The sequence below is a fragment of the Eulemur rufifrons genome, chromosome 24 (assembly GCF_041146395.1).
Source record: "Eulemur rufifrons isolate Redbay chromosome 24, OSU_ERuf_1, whole genome shotgun sequence".
In the NCBI taxonomy this organism is placed as follows: Eukaryota; Metazoa; Chordata; class Mammalia; order Primates; family Lemuridae; genus Eulemur; species Eulemur rufifrons.
The window spans coordinates 18,194,616-18,208,877 of NC_091006.1; the positions used below are offsets into that span (position 1 = coordinate 18,194,616).

Sequence of the window (14,262 nt, forward strand, 5' to 3'; positions counted from 1 at the left end):
GTCCATATAATTTCTTTCTATTTTTGGTAGAGACGGGGTCTCGCTCTTGCTCAGGCTGGTCTCGAACTCCTGACCTCGAGCGATCCACCCGCCTCGGCCTCCCAGAGTGCTAGGATTACAGGCGTGAGCCACCGCGCCCGGCCCCAGTCGTCAATTTCTATAAGAAAAAAACTACTGGGATTTTGATTGGAATGGTATTTAATCTATAGAGCAATTTAGAAGGACATATTGAGTGTTCTAATCTCTAAACATGATATATCTATTTTCTTATTTAGGTCTTATTTAATTTTTGTCTGCAGTGTTGTAGTTTTCCATGGATAGGTCTTGCAAATCTTATAAATCTCCAGGTACTTTCTATATCTGATGCTATGATAAACCTTAATCATATTGGCTACATTTTCTTATTTTCTATATTCTTTTTTTTCTAATTTCTATTTTTTTAGTAGAGACTGGGTCTCACTCTTGCTCAGGCTGGTCTCGAACTCCTGAGCTCAAACGATCTGCCCGCCTCGGTCTCCCAGAGTGCTAGGATTACAGGCATGAGCCACAGTGCCTGGCCTTATTTCCTATATTCTTGATGCTCTGGCATTATGGACTTCAATCCTGAAAAGACTGCCCCTCCCAGAGATATTGAATTCCTAGAAATAACAAACTACTCCTCTTATGAGCATGACAATCAGGCCATAGCCTACACCCCAATCATCTCTATCAGACTCACACACCAAGCCAAAATTTCCCCGGCTCTAAATCACCCCAGGTCTGAGGTACTGAACATCTAGGGATCACCCATGTAGCTCAGATCACCCATGTAGAAAGCCCAAATAGGTATTCTTATATCAGGTAAAATAGACTTTAAATCAAAAATGGTACAAAAAAACAAAGATGGTCATTGTATCATGACAAAGAGGTCAATTTAACAAGAAGATATAACAATCCTGCATATAATGATATATGCACCTAACTCAGGAACTCCCAGATTCTTTTAAAAGGCTATAAGGCTCAAAGTGAGGAAATGATTATTTTATATTTTTCACACAATACATGTTTTAACCTAACATTATCTCATGTAGCTTGAAAACTAACTGAGAGAAAATCCCACAGGAAAATGAGCACATTCAATGCCAGCACCCAAGGAATGAGTCTATGGTGGTTAACTGTGAAACCCACATGAACCTGCATGAATATATCCTGATTCACCTGTTAAAACACTAGGCCCTTTATTTTGTAGCACAACTTCACACAAGCATTTATAAGATCAATGAGATTGATTTCTCTCTGATTTCCTGGGTTTATCATGAATTTACCTTAGCTGTGTTTTATTTTGCTTATTTTAGCTATAACCCAATCCCTAGAAAACTGGTTGGGGGACTTCAAAATGTCTCTCTACACAGGATTAAAGAACTTGAGAAACACCAGAAGTAAAAATTGAGACTCACCTGAGAAGACCAAACAAGGTGATCACCAATGCTGTCAGAAAACAAACAAATAGAATGCAATCAGAAAAAAAGTGACGGTGGCTGGGCATTTAAAACCACATTAATAGGTGTTTTGTTTTGTTCTGCTTTGAATAAAAACCAAGGCCTTAAACAGTTTTAAGTGGTGCACATTTTAATGTGACCATCCATATGTGGATTCTTCTATCCTTAGAAATAAAATAGAAGATAAGTATCATGGGAGGATATTCTCTGTATTCTAATTTCTTATAAGTTCAATGATCTCATGACTCAAGCCTTCATATTTCTCAGAAAGAATGACCCTCCTAATGGATTCCCTCCCAGAGATGTCTGGAACAAAGAAAATTTCCAAGAAATGTTAGAGGAACTGCCCTTGTTGTCCAACTCTCCTGACTCAGGACAGCAGTGAATACATATAAAAAACAGGACTGAGAACCTTTACCTCTCAAATATCCCCCTACTAAAAATCAAAACTGATGAAAACTGTAACAGGCTTACAGGGAAGTCTGAAAGAGGTTGTAAAGACATTTATTTTTTGCTCTTATAGTCTATGTCTCTATCTCCATATTTTAATAATGCTGAGATGGCTTTCCAGTGTAAACCAAGGAGATACCTGACACTGAAGGTTTCTATAAATTCATAGAATAAATCCCAAGGTGGGTCAAATTCCAGTATGGCTCTTTACTTGACAAGTAATGACCTGGTCACAGAAAGTTCTCTCAGAGTGATGATAATTATGCAGTAACTCTTCATTATGAATTCTCAGGTAGCACATGAGAATTTTTTTTTTTCCAGACTGTCCTCAGTAGTTATATTCGGAATGTCTTTCCCCAGCACGAGTTCCCTGATGTTGATGCAAGTGGAATGCCCTCTGCATTTCTCTCTGATGTGAATCCTTCTGCTATGAGTAAGGGCTGGGTGGTGGCTGAAGGCACCTTACATTCATTGCACTCACAGGGCTTCTCCCCAATGTCGACTACTTGTGCATTTAATTAAGGAAGAGCTGACAAAAAATAAAAAGCTTCCTGACATTCTTAGCACTCAGAGGGTTTTTTCCTCCAGTGTGGGTCCCATCATAAGGGATGAAAGAGGAGCAGTAGGCCTTTCTACATTCACTGCACCAATAGGGCTTCTCTCAAGTATGGACCCGCTGGTGCTGCAGGAGGTGTGACCTGCGTTTGAAGGCTTTGCCACACTCAATGCACTTGTAGGGCATCTCCCCAGTGTGGATGACAGAGTGCTGAATGAGGTATGTGCTCCGATGAAAGGCTTTCCCGCACTGGGTGCATTCATAGGGCTTCTCCCCAGTGTGAATCCGCTGGTGCTGCATAAGCTCTGAGCTGCATCTGAAGGCCTTTCCACACTCCATGCAATCATAGGGCTTCTCTCCAGTGTGGATGATGTAGTGTTGAATTAGGTGTGCCCTATTGCTAAAGGCTTTATCACATTCTTTGCACTCAAAGGGTTTTTCTCCTGTGTGGGTCCTATTGTGGCGAATAAAAGTAGAGCGATGGGTGAAGGCCTTTCGACACTGACTGCACTCATAGGGCTTCTCTCCAGTGTGGATCGGATGGTGCTGCATGAGATACGACCTGCGTTTGAAGGCCTTCCCACAATCAAGGCACTTGTATGGTTTCTCCCCAGTGTGTATGAGGTAGTGCCGAATGAGAGTTGAGCTCTGGCTAAAAGCTTTCCCACATGCATTGCATTCATAGGGCCTCATTCCAGTGTGAACCCGCTGATGTCGTACAAGATACCACTTCCGGCTAAAACCTTTCCCACACTGCTTGCATTTGTGGGAGTTTGTCCCTACATGAATTGAGGTGTCTTTCCCTGTTTGCTGTGAGTCACATTGAAGGAGAACATCTCCTGGAGATATGTGCTCCAGTAACACCCTGGAGTGCAGACTATCTTCCGTCCCCAAACCTTCATCTTCAAGGCTCATTTTCTCAGGGTGGGTCTCCTTGTGAGGGTCTGCCCTTGGCTTCACTTGACCTTTCTGCATTTCCAAAAGCCCTTCCTGATTCCTGGATTTCCCCAGTCTGGAGTCCCTTGAAGATCCCAGACTGAGGCTTCCCTGGAGAAAGGCTCCCTCAAATAAGAGCGGCAGACAAGTGGTTGGCTCTCTGGTCTGAAGTTGTGCTCTGTCGCCTGAAGGAATCCAACACACAAAGGAGGAGACTTTCAGTGATACAATATAGCAGAAACAAACACTTCAGTGGTAAGAAAAGAATGAAAATAGAGGCCGAGGAGGGAGGATCGCTCGAGGTCAGGAGTTCGAGACCAGCCTGAGCAAGAGTGAGACCCCGTCTCTACTAAAAATAGAAAGAAATGATCTGGACAGCTAAAATTATATATATAGAAAAAAATTAGCCGGGCATGGTGGTGCATGCCTGTAGTCCCAGCTACTCGGGAGGCTGAGGCAGAAGGGTTGCTTAAGCCCAGGAGTTTGAGGTTGCTGTGAGCTTGACGCCATGGCACTCTAGCCCGGGCAACAGTGCGAGACTCTGTCCCAAAAAAAAAAAAAAAAAAAAAAAGAATGAAAATAGTACCTCTGACACTTGCTGTATTTTTACATCTCTATAACCCAGGTTTCCAAATACTTTTCATGGTCCTTGTACCCTTGACATCATTGAAGGGGAAATCTGGAGTACAGGCTGGACCAGGGGACAGAGGATCTGGAGTGGAGATTCCCCTCTTCACAGTCCAGAGTAGGGAAGGGAGGGCAGGGTTTTGATGACACTGTCTGAAGAGCATTTGCTCCAAGAACTGATGCCTTTTGGTGCTATGAGAGTACAGACAAGTGGTACCTAACAAGATTGGGAAGAAAAAGAGATAATGAAAAGCCTCCTAGAGGGGGTCTCCCATGAGTTGGGTCCTAATGGAGAAGCCAGAGCAGTTGCCAGATAAAGGAAGTGGGCACTGGGGTGAAGGTGAGGGAGTAAAAATAGGAAGATTCACCCTTGGAGGGTACTTAAGAGTTATAAGAAAAGGGCACCAGATGCCTGGTCAAGCCAACATGGGAGGTGTGATCAGAGTTAGAGGAAAGAAATGACGATCCCAGCACAAAAGTGATAGAGGGACACATGTGAACAATTGGTACAAAAGGTCAAGCATGATAAGATTTGACAAGTTTCTGCTATAGGAGGAGGCTGATACTGGAGGATGCCTTTCTCCACTAAGTCTCAAATTCTTTAATTAAGAGACTAGGAGACTCAGTTTCTTAGGCCATGATGAGGATTAAATGAGAAAATACACAGTTCTTTATTTTATTTTATTTTATTTTAGAGACAGAGTCTCACTCTGTCACCCTGGCTAGAGTTCAGTGGCATCATCACAGCTCACTGCAACCTCCAGCTCCTGGGCTCAAGCAATCCTCTTGCTTCAGCTTCCTGAGTAGCTGGGACTGCAGTTGCATGCCACCACGCCTGGCTAATTTTTCTATTTTTTGTAGAGAAGGGATCTTGCTCCTGCTCAGGCTGGTCTCAAACTCCTGAGCTCATGCGATTTTCCTACCTTGGCCTCCCAGAGTGCTAGGATTATAGGCATGAGCCACCGTGCCAAGCCAAGAAAATGCACAGTTCTTGATGAAGCATAAGTGTTCACTAGATTGTGGCCCACTGTCATTATTATTCTCATTGTTGCACTGGGCAATTAGGATGACAGCAGTGACATCAGCAAGTGCAGTGCTGTGGTCTGAGGGACATAACTACTGTGTCTCAAAAGTAAAGGCATCACCACATGTTTAGAGGAACCTAGTGCAACAGTACTCTCATGCCTGGCTTGTGACGAAGGCAAATGGTATAGCTACTTTGGAAAAATATTTGGCAGTTTGACTTAAAGTTGAGTATAAACCTGTCTCATGATTCTGCTATTCCTCTCCTGGGTATATATACAACAGAAATGAGTGCTTGTATCCACTACATATGATGAAAAAGAATAATCATGGCAGCATTCTTCATAATCTCCAGAAAATATAAACAATGCAAATGTCAATCAATAGGAGAGTGGAGAAATACACCCTGATATTCTTACAAGATACTATGATACACAGTATCATACAGGATGAACCAAGCTCATGGACACAATGATGATAAAAAGAAGAAATACAGAAAAAACAAAATACTTCGGGGGTCCAATTATACACATTCATGACCAATCAAAACTAATCCCTAGTGAGAGAGTCTAAATAGTGGCCATCATTGTAGGAACATCTATTGACAAGGATGGGGCAAAGGAGCCTCCAAGATGCTGGAAATATGCTAAACCTTGACTCTCCTAGATGGAGAATATTTCAGTTTATACATATGTAGAAATATAGTTGAACCCTTAAGATTTGTGCATATCATTATTATAATATCTACATTGTGCACATCATTATTATATATGTATGTGTCAGATTTTTAAAAATTATTTTAAACAAAAAATATGGAAGTTAAGTGAATACATCTCTTCAAAAAATGAGAAAACTCCAAGGAGCTTGGCTTTATAAGTAAACACAACTTACAGGCTACTGCAGATAAAAAGCATTTTGGGTTTGTTTTCCCCAGATGTAAGCAACTTGAACACATTTATATGTTGAGTATGGAAAGGATGAAGACACAGACAAGAAAGAAAATAAAATAAAAAACAAGTTCCCTGAGAACACAGAAGGAACGGTATAGGCACTGGTGGAGAAATTGGCCATGGTTAGAGGTAAGATCTCCTCCACAGAGGATAAGGGAAGCCATAGGCATGACACAGCAAGAAACATGTAAGTACACAGCCTTTATTTTTAACATGAAATTGATTATATGCTGGGACATCAGTTGCTAAGGAAGTAGTGAACAAATCTGAGTGTCTACAGAAGCCAGTGCAGGAAAGAGAACTGCCCAAAGGCATAGAGCAGATGTGGGGAGACCTGCTAGGAGCCTCTAGCACTGTTCAGGCAAAAGATGAGAAGAGCTTAACTAGGGTATTGGTGGTGGAGCCAATGGAAGTGGTGACGATGGGCTCAGGAGACCAGGATGATGTAAAATGACCAGGACTAGGATGGATGGATGCTGGGTTTGATTAAGTTGGAGGAGCCCAGGGGCTGTCTGGGGTGTTTCTAGCCTTCTAACCTGCTTGGACAGCAGGACATTCTTTGAACCAGGAGCTCAAGTTGCCTCTGAGACCCTTAAGTGGAGATGTGGGATCAAGGGCATGGGGAGGGAGGTGTTTGGAACACAAAAGGTTGGAGGTGGGGCTGGCCAAGAGGCCTGAGGAACCACAAGAGGGGAGAACCCACAACTCAGCAGTGACGTCAATCCACTAGTCGATGGCTCCAGCTACACTCATCAGCACAAATGTGGAGCAGAAAAAGTCAAATGTCACCTTGGTGTCTTTCCGGGAAGAGGGGCAGGAAAATATAGTACAAGGGGCTACTCTGACAGTCTGATGGTCAATCAGGATGGATGAATGGATGGAGAAGGCAGGAAACAGTGGGATCCATAGTATAGTGTGGATACTAATATCAAGGGAGGAAAGGCTCCTTTTCTGAGTTCAGAAGGGAATGTGTGATATTACTTTTATTCACTACATTGATATTGTTACATTGATAATACTAACAGCTGACTTTTGTTGACATTATGGGCCAGGCACTGACCTAGGCAGCATTGTACATTATCTCATTACATCCTCAGATAACTCAGTGACACAGAAATAATCACCACTCTGACATATTTGAGTATAGCAGCCTGAGGTGATATAAACCAAACCCATTTGCTCTTCTCTTTGGGCACACAGACAAATGATGTTTCTCAGCCCTGAGCACCCAGGTACGGCCAAATGCCTAGTTCTCATCAAGAATTTGTGGTCATGGAATATGTACACAACTGGGTATGACCTGTCCCCTTCCTCTTGCTTCCCTTCTGCCAGCTGGACTATGTCAGAGCAACCTTTATTAAAGCTTCCCGTTCACATGTGAAGGCCCATCTCTGAATAACTGTGTGATTCAGCACTCATCTGCTGATGCACACTGTACCCTGATGTGGGTCAGAAACAACTGGATGCCCAGAAGGTCACAACACAGACTTTCACACAGAATTTCAGAGGCAATGGCCTCCTTGCTTTCTGAAGGCTTCCGTGACTCCACATGACCAGTGGATGGCTCCTACCTGCACAGGTGCTGTGGGAGAGGCCTCTCTTCACTGTCCACAGCTCCTGTCCATGCTCCAGCAGGTGGATCAGCTCTGGTTTGGGAACTCGATGCCCTGTTGATGGCAAAAGAAATAGGACAGGGGTGATCTGATGAGAAGAATGAAATCTCTCCACGTTGCCTGAGACTTCATGACAGGGGGGTATAACATAAATGAAGCTCCTCCCAAAGTAAGCAAAATTCTAATCTAAACACTGAAAACCAAGGGCATTGCTATAGAGTGAATTGTGTTCCCCCCAAAAGTCATACATTGAAGCCCTACCCTCCAATGTACGGTATCTGGAGAATCGGTCTTTAGGAGGTAATTAAGATTAAATGAGGTCATCAGGGTGGAGCCCTAATCTGATAGGACCATGGCCTATCAGAAGAGAGATCTCTGCTCTGTCTTGTCTCTCCACCATGTGAGGTCACAGCAAGAAGGTGGCCATCTGCGAGCCAGGAAGAGAGTCCTCACCAGAAAATGAATTAACTGCTACCTTAATCTTGGACTTCCCAGCCTCTAGAACTGTAAGAAAATAAATTCCTGTTGTTTAAGCCACCCAGTCTATCATATTCTGTTATGGCAGCCAAGTAGATGAAGACAAGCACAAATCCCATTCTTGGACTGCAACTGCTGTAGAGCGTAGTGCTATTATCAATACCCACTGCCCTTGACCTCCATCTATGGAGGCCAACACTGTTCAGGTGCACACTGCTTTCATAGCCACGGGACATCATAAAGGGGAGCTTCTGCCTCCAGAAGGCATTTTCTAATTAATCTAAATCATTGGTTCTCAAATATCCTGTGCTCCGAACCACCTGAGCATTCCTGATTCCAACTCAAACCAAATGAAACAAAATGTCTTAGGGTGAGGCCTGAGCATCAGTATTTTTGAAATGTCCCCCCCTCCCCACAGAAGACTCTGGTGCACAGAGAGGACTGAAAACCACTGGTTGAAACAAACTGTTGAATGGCATCCCTGATCATCAGCAGTCTGAGGTAGGGAGATGACCTAGGCTGGGTTCTCCTTGTGAAGAGAAAGCCTTTATCTGGGCAGGAGGAGAGGGGTGAACACGGGGCCTTCTGCCCAAGTCATGGCTGCACCATCCTGTATCCCTGTAAGGAGCAAACTGAGACAAGACAAAAGTCTGACCAGGGAGGAGGAGCAGAGAACCGTGACATCCTTGATAGCACTGGGCTGCTGCATCCCATAAGCCTGAGCCAGCCACACCTCAGTTTCTCTTTAGGTGAGGTAGTAAATTTCCTTCCAGGTGAAGCAAGTTTGATCTGGTTTTCTACGCAGCCAAATACATTTCTCTAGATGAGGGGAGAACGAAACAGGAGGGTTTTGTATAGACGACCAATGACTGAGGCATAAGACCCACAGAAATATCGACTGGCAGATTCTGATCCACAGCCCAGGACTCCTTCAGACATGTCTCAGTAATGTTCACCAATGTATGCCACATCCCTGGCTCTGAGCTCTGGGACAGGGCTATGGAAAAGGTGAATCAGACATTCCTTTGGCTCCACCAGGAGTTGAGCTCCCCGTCACTTTCACATGTTGGTTCTTCCACCTGGAACACTCTTCCCCTTCTCCCCCTCCATCCATCCAGCTAACTCCTACTCAGCTTTAAAGTCTCAGCTCCATTGTCACTTCCTGAGATGGCTTCTTTGAAGCACTCACAATAGATTATGACTCCCTGGTTATTTACTCCTAAATTCCCCTTATTTTTCTTTCTACAATTCATTTCAATTGTCACCTACAGACTGATGTCCACCTTTCCAACTAAACTCAGAGTGATAGGTTTGCACAGCACACACAGTATACCATCATTTCTAATAATTTTTCTTTAACCTGACTTATTTTTCCTAAATATTTTATTCTAAAAGGGAACCTTGCTTTACTCTGGCAAATGAGAAAGTCAATTTCACTTCCTACAAATAGAAGGCTACCATCAAAATGCAACAAAATCAAAACAATGCTGTTAAGTCCCACCAAGCTCACGTAGCCTGCTCAGAGCTGTGAGTTGGAGGCTCTTGCCTCTGTTGAAAAGAGAAATTAATCACACTAGGGGGTGGGCAGGAGAAAGACTCAGCACAGATCTGAGTCTTTTTCATGACAAAAATTAGCACATTGGATAGAGAAGGTAAAAGGAATGGTTTTCTCAGAGTGTTGACCCATGCCATTTGAAGACATTCCTGTACACCCTCTAAAAACATCTCCTAGACCAATGGAGGATTGGGACCCAGCAACAGGAAACAAGTAATGATCACGCAGGCATCAGGGACCTTTTTTACAGAGATTGTATTGCTTGGGAAGATATCTCGGGGGCACTGATGACAAATGTCTCCCGGGAGACTGCCTCACTCCCTTCTCTCAGAAAAGCCCATCACCCACAGCCCTTACTAACAGAGCTGTGAGGACAGCCCATCCCACCAGCCTGGACCAAGCAGGTTCTTTCTTGCAAAATCTGAAATAAAGACTTCAGACTGAGGCCAGAGTATGCTGAGCACTGAAGTGAGGGCTTGTGTTTAGAAGGACTATGTTTCTACTGCAACAATCCCTGATGTAGACACAGGGAGACCACACAGAAAGAGATGGGATCAGAAAACTACAGGAGCTGTGAGGAGGAAGACAGGCGGCTCCTGCGACCTTTCTGCCTAGCCAAGAATCAAAAGGGAGTCTAGAGTGCCCCCAGGAGTGAGAAGTGAGCCATTACCTAAAGAAACCAGGAGCCCACAGGTCTCCAGCATCACCTCTCGGTACAGGGTCCTTTGGGCCAGGTCCAGCTGTCTCCACTCCTCTCGAGTGAAGGTCACAGCCACATCTTTGAAGGTCACCAATACCTGGAAAGTCAAACAAGTAGTGGTATTGACTTTGTGTTGTTGGATAGGATCAGAGCCTGTCACTCAGTTGCTGGTCAAGGTGTAGAGAGACCCAGGCATGAATCACCCCAAGGCCTCCCAAGGACCAAGCTCTGTGCTAGGCTCAAGGTGGAGGTAGACACTGCCTTTTGATATAATGCAATGATGGCTGAGAGAAAAGCCTCCCATGGGGAAGCCACTGGAGATGGCACAGGCAGTGATAACTGTGGGAAGCAGACAGTATGTGCTCTGGGATGTCAGAGGCATGAAGGAAAATAACTATAAAAATAATTCTAATCATGATTCACAGCAGCAGCAGCTGAACCCCACTGGTCCTCACCGTGTTCCTGCCTGGGGTGAAGACTTCATATGCTGTGGTGAAGGAAATAAAGGTCCCAGCTCTGGAGCCAGACACCGGGGGTTTGAATGAGGCCTCTTGAATCTGACACTTGCCAGCTGTGTAACCGTGATGAGGATATCTCATTATTTCCCTAAGCCTCCATTTCCAAATCAAACAATAATTATTCCCATTAGGCAGTTCTGAGAACTGAACATGTTCACAAGGCAATCACTGTAGTGCCTAGCACGTGTAAATCCATGATATGTTTTGTAACTCTTATTAATCTTCCCAAAGGCCCAGAGGTCAACACCATCATCACTTCCATGTCATGTCACAGTCAGCAACCTGGGGCTCAGGCAGCTTTAGAACTCACCTAGTCTCACATTTAAGAAGTAGATGCAGGATTTGAACACTGAGTAAAAGACCTCACAAAGCTGCCAGAGGGAAGGCAGGTGGGGGCAAGGAGTACTTTAGCTAGAACTAGAATAGCCAGGAAAAGACTATGCTACGAGGTGACACTGATGCACAGGAAGGGTGTGGAGCGGCAGCCCTGCAGAGATCTGAGGTCAGTGTCCTAGACAAAGGGAAATACAAAAGCAAAGGCTGAAACATGGGAAAGAGCTTGGCAAGTTTAGGACTCCTTAGCTGGATGCAGTGAGCAAGGGGAGAATAGAAGAGGAGGAAGCAAAGGTAGTCAAAAGGGCAGATCAAGCAGAGTCTTGCAGGCCATCCCGCGGGTGGGGAGTAGATTTATTCTAAATGTGATGGGAGCCCCTAAAGGGGAGACTGGTACATTCATCAACCATTTATTAAATACAATAAAAATACCTAGCCAGGCTGTTCTAGGACTTGGGAGAAAGCAGCAACAGGCACTCACATTCCAGTGCTGGAAAGAGATCCTAAATAAGCAACTAAAAACACGAACAAGACTATGACAGATGGCCCTAAAGATTCAGAAGACAAGAAAATAGAGCAAGGACACCAAAGAGATTACAGTCAACCTTAGATGGGGTGACAGAGCAGGCCCCTTTAAGGCAGGGACACTGGAAGGAGTCTGAGGGACACATAAGGATGAGAAATTAACAAATAACAAAAGTCCTGACAGTGATCAGGGCTATATTAAGAGTAATCAGAGTGACTGCTAGAGAGTAACCCTTGGGCTTCATGTGTTTACATCCAAAGGGACACTCCATTCCTGCACACTCTCACCACTGAATATTTTAATATTCATCTTTCACCTGTAACTGTCTTGGATAGGAAAATAGATTCACTACTGTCAGTTGTAACCCAGCTCCACTTGTCCTAAACTGAAAAATAATTTCCTTGGCCTGCCTTGCCACCTTTTCTGCCCTAGCATAGCAGCAATTACAAAAACACTACTCCCACCTCTCCCCACAGCAGCCTTTAGCTTTGTAGAGACAGTAAGCCAGGGAAGCCAAAGTGTCAGACACCTGCTGGAGTGAACCTCTAAAATCAGCACATACCCAGGGAGTATCTCCATGGAAACATCCTGAACAATGCTCCCTGGACTGTGTTGGGCACTGAGAGGCCAAACATCACCCATATACCCTTTGTACTTCCCTTAACCCAGAGAAAAAAATGTCAATATCCCTACTTTCTACACGAGAACATAAAGGCCAAGGGCAGCAAGTGGACTTGCTCAAGGTCACAGCCCCGGAAAGGAGCACTGCTGGACTCTGCAATGAGGTCTGCGGACTGCGGGTCGTTTCACTCACACGGTGGTGGTGTCGAGGGGGCGGGGAGGTGTCCTGAAAGCCTCATTTCACCCTCCATTCCGCAGCCCATTGGTTGCCAAAAATGGGAGCTTCCCCATATACCCCCGGCCTGGATTCCGGACCATGGGCCGAGTGACCCCATCCTAGGCTCCGAAAACCAACAGCGGGGACGTGGCAGTGCGAAGGGCCACCGGGGGCGGGGGAGCCGTCCCGCACCTCGCGGGCCCGGGACCCTGAGGGCGCGCCCGGGCGGGTGGCCTGGGGCACCGTCCGCTCACCTGCGCCGCGTCCATAGCCGCCGCCATCGGCTGTGAGGAGAACCGGGCCGCCTGAGATGATCTCCGCGGGCTCAGAAGCCTTTCAGGGTCCTACAAAGGAGCGGAGGTGGACCCCATCATCTCCACTCGCCTTCCCTCCTCGGACCGGGCGCGGACAGGCACTCCACGCCACAAACAAATGACCACCCAGACACGCCGGAAGTCCCGCCCCTGGCAACGCTGGCGCTAGCCGCGCCCCCTCTTGTGCCGTCATTGGTGCAGTAGCACCGCCGTCCCACTGCCTTCTGAGTAGCGTAGGTTTAGCCTGCATCCGGCCAGGGCCCAGACGCTCATCTTGTTCAACCTCAAGCGCGGGGCTCCCAGAGGGGCGCTGTGAAACGGCGTCCTGAGGCTCCAGAGGAGGCGGGGCCTTGTGTATACTTAAAGGGGACGCACCCAGATTTCATGTCTGTGTTTTCTGCAATTTACTACAGGTTCCCTTAAGGGAGCTAGTGGACACACTATTGTAAATTTTTTTTTTTTTTTTTGTGAGACAGTCTCTATCTGTTGCCCAGGCTAGAGTGCCGTGGCATCAGCCTCGCTCACAGCAACCTCAAACTCCTGGGCTCAAGCGATCCTCCTGCCTCAGCCTCCGGAGTAGCTGGGACTACAGGCATGTGCCACCGTGCCCGGCTAATTTTTTCTGTATATATTTTTAGTTGTCCATATAATTTCTTTCTATTTTTAGTAGAGACGGGGTCTCACTCTTGCTCAGGCTGGTCTTGAACTCCTGACCTCGAGCGATCCACCCGCCTCGGCCTCCCAGAGTGCTAGGATTACAGGCGTGAGCCACCGCGCCTGGCCTATTGTAAATTTTTAAAACTTCATATTATCCTGGTGCCTCAACATCCCCACAAGCTGGCTATGAGCACCCCAACCAGGCTACCAGGTGCACCAGTGTGATAAGGCTGGCATCAGCCACAAGTTCCCCTGCTTGCCCTCCCTTGACTGTGACCTAGTGACATTCAAACACACCAGTAAAATCTCTTTACCGCCTTTTTACTTGCGTACTCCACCCTGCCCCCAAGTAAAGGTACTTTCCCGCGGGTCCACAACTCTCTGTCAGCTCCCCACTGGTCCAGTTGAGCCTCCTCTGTGATGTGCCATGCCTACCTCTTTAGGACCTGTGAGTATGGTAAATCCTTTAATTTCATAGGCTTCTCCTGTTAGGTTGTTTGTGTTTTTGGAGAGATGTTCTGAACCATTGGCTCCTTGCTTGGAAGAATCGCAAGCAGGGCCAGGGCCACAGAGTGATGACAGACACAAAGCAATTCCACACAAGTAGCCTTTATTTAAAAGCATAGGGTACAAAGTGAAAGTACATTCTGGAGAAAGGAACAGGTCTGCCTCTGCCAGTGGAGAAGACTCTGAACATAATGAAGTTTACCT

At 45.8% G+C, this 14,262-nt stretch overlaps 1 protein-coding gene across 1 annotated transcript; it reads right to left on the minus strand.

The window, feature by feature from the left end:
* Positions 1-2,289: 2,289 nt before the first annotated feature.
* Positions 2,290-12,861, minus strand: ZNF550 (zinc finger protein 550). Its single transcript, XM_069458446.1, has 4 exons — positions 12,835-12,861; positions 10,336-10,462; positions 7,592-7,687; positions 2,290-3,605 (listed from the first exon to the last, which is right to left on the minus strand). Exons 1-4 carry the CDS (start codon positions 12,859-12,861, stop codon positions 2,590-2,592), a joined length of 1,266 nt encoding a protein of 421 aa, XP_069314547.1. The 3' UTR covers positions 2,290-2,589.
* Positions 12,862-14,262: the final 1,401 nt, after the last annotated feature.

What these genes read in the sequence shown, in the direction of transcription:
- ZNF550 (XM_069458446.1), bottom strand. Translation starts at nt 12,861, where the DNA reads ATGGCGGCGGCTATGGACGCGGCGCAG. An exon ending in CGGCTATGGACGCGGCGCAG is followed by an intron (nt 10,463 to 12,834) that starts GTGAGCGGACGG and finishes TTGACTTTCCAG; the next exon opens with GTATTGGTGACCTTCAAAGA. An exon ending in TGGGCTCCTGGTTTCTTTAG is followed by an intron (nt 7,688 to 10,335) that starts GTAATGGCTCAC and finishes TGCCATCAACAG; the next exon opens with GGCATCGAGTTCCCAAACCA.